General features: G+C 45.0%; 1 protein-coding gene across 1 annotated transcript; it reads left to right on the forward strand.

Annotated features, from left to right (window-relative positions):
- Positions 1-1,799, forward strand: LOC119567393 (interferon lambda-3-like). Its single transcript, XM_037912774.2, has 3 exons — positions 1-25; positions 1,068-1,234; positions 1,677-1,799. Exons 2-3 carry the CDS (start codon positions 1,073-1,075, stop codon positions 1,797-1,799), a joined length of 285 nt encoding a protein of 94 aa, XP_037768702.2. The 5' UTR covers positions 1-25; positions 1,068-1,072.
- The last annotated feature ends 1,283 nt before the right edge of the window (positions 1,800-3,082 follow it).

The following is a 3,082-nucleotide window of genomic DNA, read 5'->3' on the forward strand; positions in this document are numbered from 1 at the left end:
AACGTCCCAGCAAATACACGGCAAGGTAAGGGTGACTCGCCTGCAGCCTCTCCTTACGACACGATTTCTCTTTATTGAGTGCTTCTATTGTGCTCTATGGTAGACAGCAAGGAATGAATGTTGTACAAGCAAAGTGTGATACACCTGTAATGTCTTATTAATGGCTGAATATTTAAACAAAAACCGCTCTGATTCATGAATAGTTTCCTGGAGAAAATGGGAGTTCAAGTTGCTATGATTTGTAGCGTGTTTTCGTTTTGTGTCTGGAGAATTGTTGGGTACTTGTGAAAAGTGTTTGGCTACCCCCAAAACTTTGACAAATGACATTTCATACAAAAATGTGCATGGATTAAAAATAGTTCAGTCATCAAATTATGGAGCAGAAACAATGTCATGGGATTTAGGAGCCCAGCAACAAAATATACAATGACTATCAAATTGCAAATAGACAAAAAATGCTCAGTAGCCTGAAAATTATTGATCAGAACTATTTGGCAAGTGGCAGATATATATTTGCATAAAATTAGGATTAGTTCACACTTTGCTGTACTAAAAGAAGCAAGATCAATTTGTAACAAATGCTATCGGATGATGTATCCTGCTCCACCGACTAGCTACTTCATTGTTTAACTACACAGTGTGCAAGTATTTACAACAGTTGACGTCTGAAGGGTGGTCTGAAAAGAACTGATAACTCTGCTGAATCTCAGTACTTTGTTTTCTTCTTTTTCTGAAAACTGTCACGTCTGTCAGCTGTTTAATTTAACAGCCAATCAAATGAACTGGTTGGCTTGAGGAAGACATGAGAAATGGTAACAATTCTTTTACTTCCCAGTCCCCTATAGGAAGCCACAGATCTCAGCTGGGCATTTCACTGATTCTGATGTGTCCCCAGCTGCCTCCTGCAGTAGCTTTAACAATGTTTTAAGAAACACTAAAAAGAAAATTTAGAGCTAGGTTTGTCTCCAGTGCAGGCCTAGCTTCTGAGACACCATCCAACTCGCTGGCTGGTAAGGCTTGCAACCTGGCATGTCAGTCATGTATCTCTCCCGTTCTGTCTCCGTTAGGGAAAATGGTGAACGTAGGCTACAAAGTTCTCTTTGCTCTGGCCATCTGGACGATGACTACAGAGGCCTTTCCCAAAGGCGCTGAGAGGACAAAATGCCACCTCACAAAATACAAGTCCCTGCCACCTCGGGAACTGGAGGCCTTCAAGAAAGCCAAGGACAAATTTGTAAGTGTGAAGAACACACACTGGGCAATAACAGCACTCTGAGCCCTGGGCTGTAATCTGAACAGCAGCCCTCTCTGCGTGTCCCTTTGGACTCAGGGAAGAAGCTCAAAACCAATTATCAAGAAGGATTTGGTTTTACATTTCTCCCAGCTCTAGCACCCTGCTGGCAAGCACCAGCGCTCTAGCACAGCGCCTGCTGAACCCAGGTCCTCTCCTCACTGGAGTAGGATGACAAAGCACAGTTTAAAGTTTGTCATGAGTATCTCTGTCATATCCCTTGAGGATACCAGCCCGAGAGATACAAGGGAGACATTTGATGCCAGCATCTCTTCTCCCTGCATCACCACTGGGATTGCATGGATAGAACTGAGGGAAGAACTAGTACAGGTTTGTTCCTGCTCCTACATACATATGGGTCTCTGTTCATTCCTTCTGCCTCCAGGAGGACATGATGCTGTTGTCAGACCGAAAATGCAGCACCAGGATTTTCCACCGGAACTGGGAAGTCAAAGAGCTGTCGGTACAAAAAATCTCAGTCAAGGGGTACAAGAAGGTCACATGCTAGCAGATGCTTCTCTCCTCACATGTGCCCCCTCTGAATCTGATCTCACTTAGCCCTATGCTAATCTGACATGTGGCACTCTGACCATTGACTTTGAAGTCACTGATTGGGTCAGGAACATGTCCGATCTGACTGTGGCTCTTTCTCAGTGTAAATAAGGGTCACCCCTCACCTTCAGTTCAGGTGCCTTCTCACTGGCTATAAACTGATGTCAAGAAAGGCGTGTGGAGATGAAGCTGTTTGCAGTCCAGAGTGATTTCAGTATTACATTTACTGACAAATCAATAAAGCCCTCAGTGGCTTCGGAAAAGCTCCTGTTTCAACCTAGTCTACCCACCCCTACGCATGGGAATTTCTAGTCCTGTATCTGCACAGCTGTGTATATTTCTCCCACAGACACTGTCTTACCTACGAGTGTCTCTCCGCAGGAGCACGACAGAGTCATCCTGGTCGAGAAGGAGCTGGACTTTACCATTAACGTGCTGGAGAACGTTGAGGACCCCAGTCTGTCCAAGCTGCTCTCAAGGCCTCTAGAAATCCTGACGCAAATCAGAGGGGACCTGAGGGGCTGCGTGAGTATTCAGTGACAGATTTCTCTTTCAATGCCAGATATGAATCTTTTCAATGAGTACCCTTAGGAATTTCCCAAATGGGTTGCTTTACCTTGTACCCACAAATACTCGCATGTGGCTCTTGCTTTGGGCCCATCCTTATATAGGACATTGAAAGTGGGGATAGTTGATATGATATGCACAAGGGTAGCCGCCTAGACTATGTCAGGGCAAGAACTGCTCTGCACCTGGAGAGAAAGGGCTTTTGTCCACTGTCGGCTGAAATCTCTGGGCACCAACCAGTCTGTATCAATTTTGTTTTCAGACCAGAGAAACTCATTCTCATCGACACTCCAGGAGGCTGAACAATTGGCTCCAAAATTTCCATGAGAGCAAAGAGACGGTGAGTAGTCAGTCGAGACAATGAGGAAAGGGAACTTCCATACAAATTAGAGAAGGAACAAGCCTACTAGGCTTCCATCCCAGAGGCCAGGGTGGATTTCTACAGTCTATTCTCTGGTGCCTTCTCCAGCCTGTTTCAATAATCCCAGAACTGTAGTTGTGCACAAATCTAGCAGATCTTAATTAAAAAACCCTGTTGTGTCTGCTGCTACAGTGACTGTCTCTTCCGAGCACCGCCTGTAAGAAGATTATACCACCAGGGATTTTGACCCTCTGCAATAAATCAGGCTTTTTAGGAAATGCGGGAGGAGGGGTGAAGCAGGGAGATTTCTA

This window comes from Chelonia mydas, chromosome 11 (genome assembly GCF_015237465.2).
Source record: "Chelonia mydas isolate rCheMyd1 chromosome 11, rCheMyd1.pri.v2, whole genome shotgun sequence".
Taxonomy (NCBI): Eukaryota; Metazoa; Chordata; order Testudines; family Cheloniidae; genus Chelonia; species Chelonia mydas.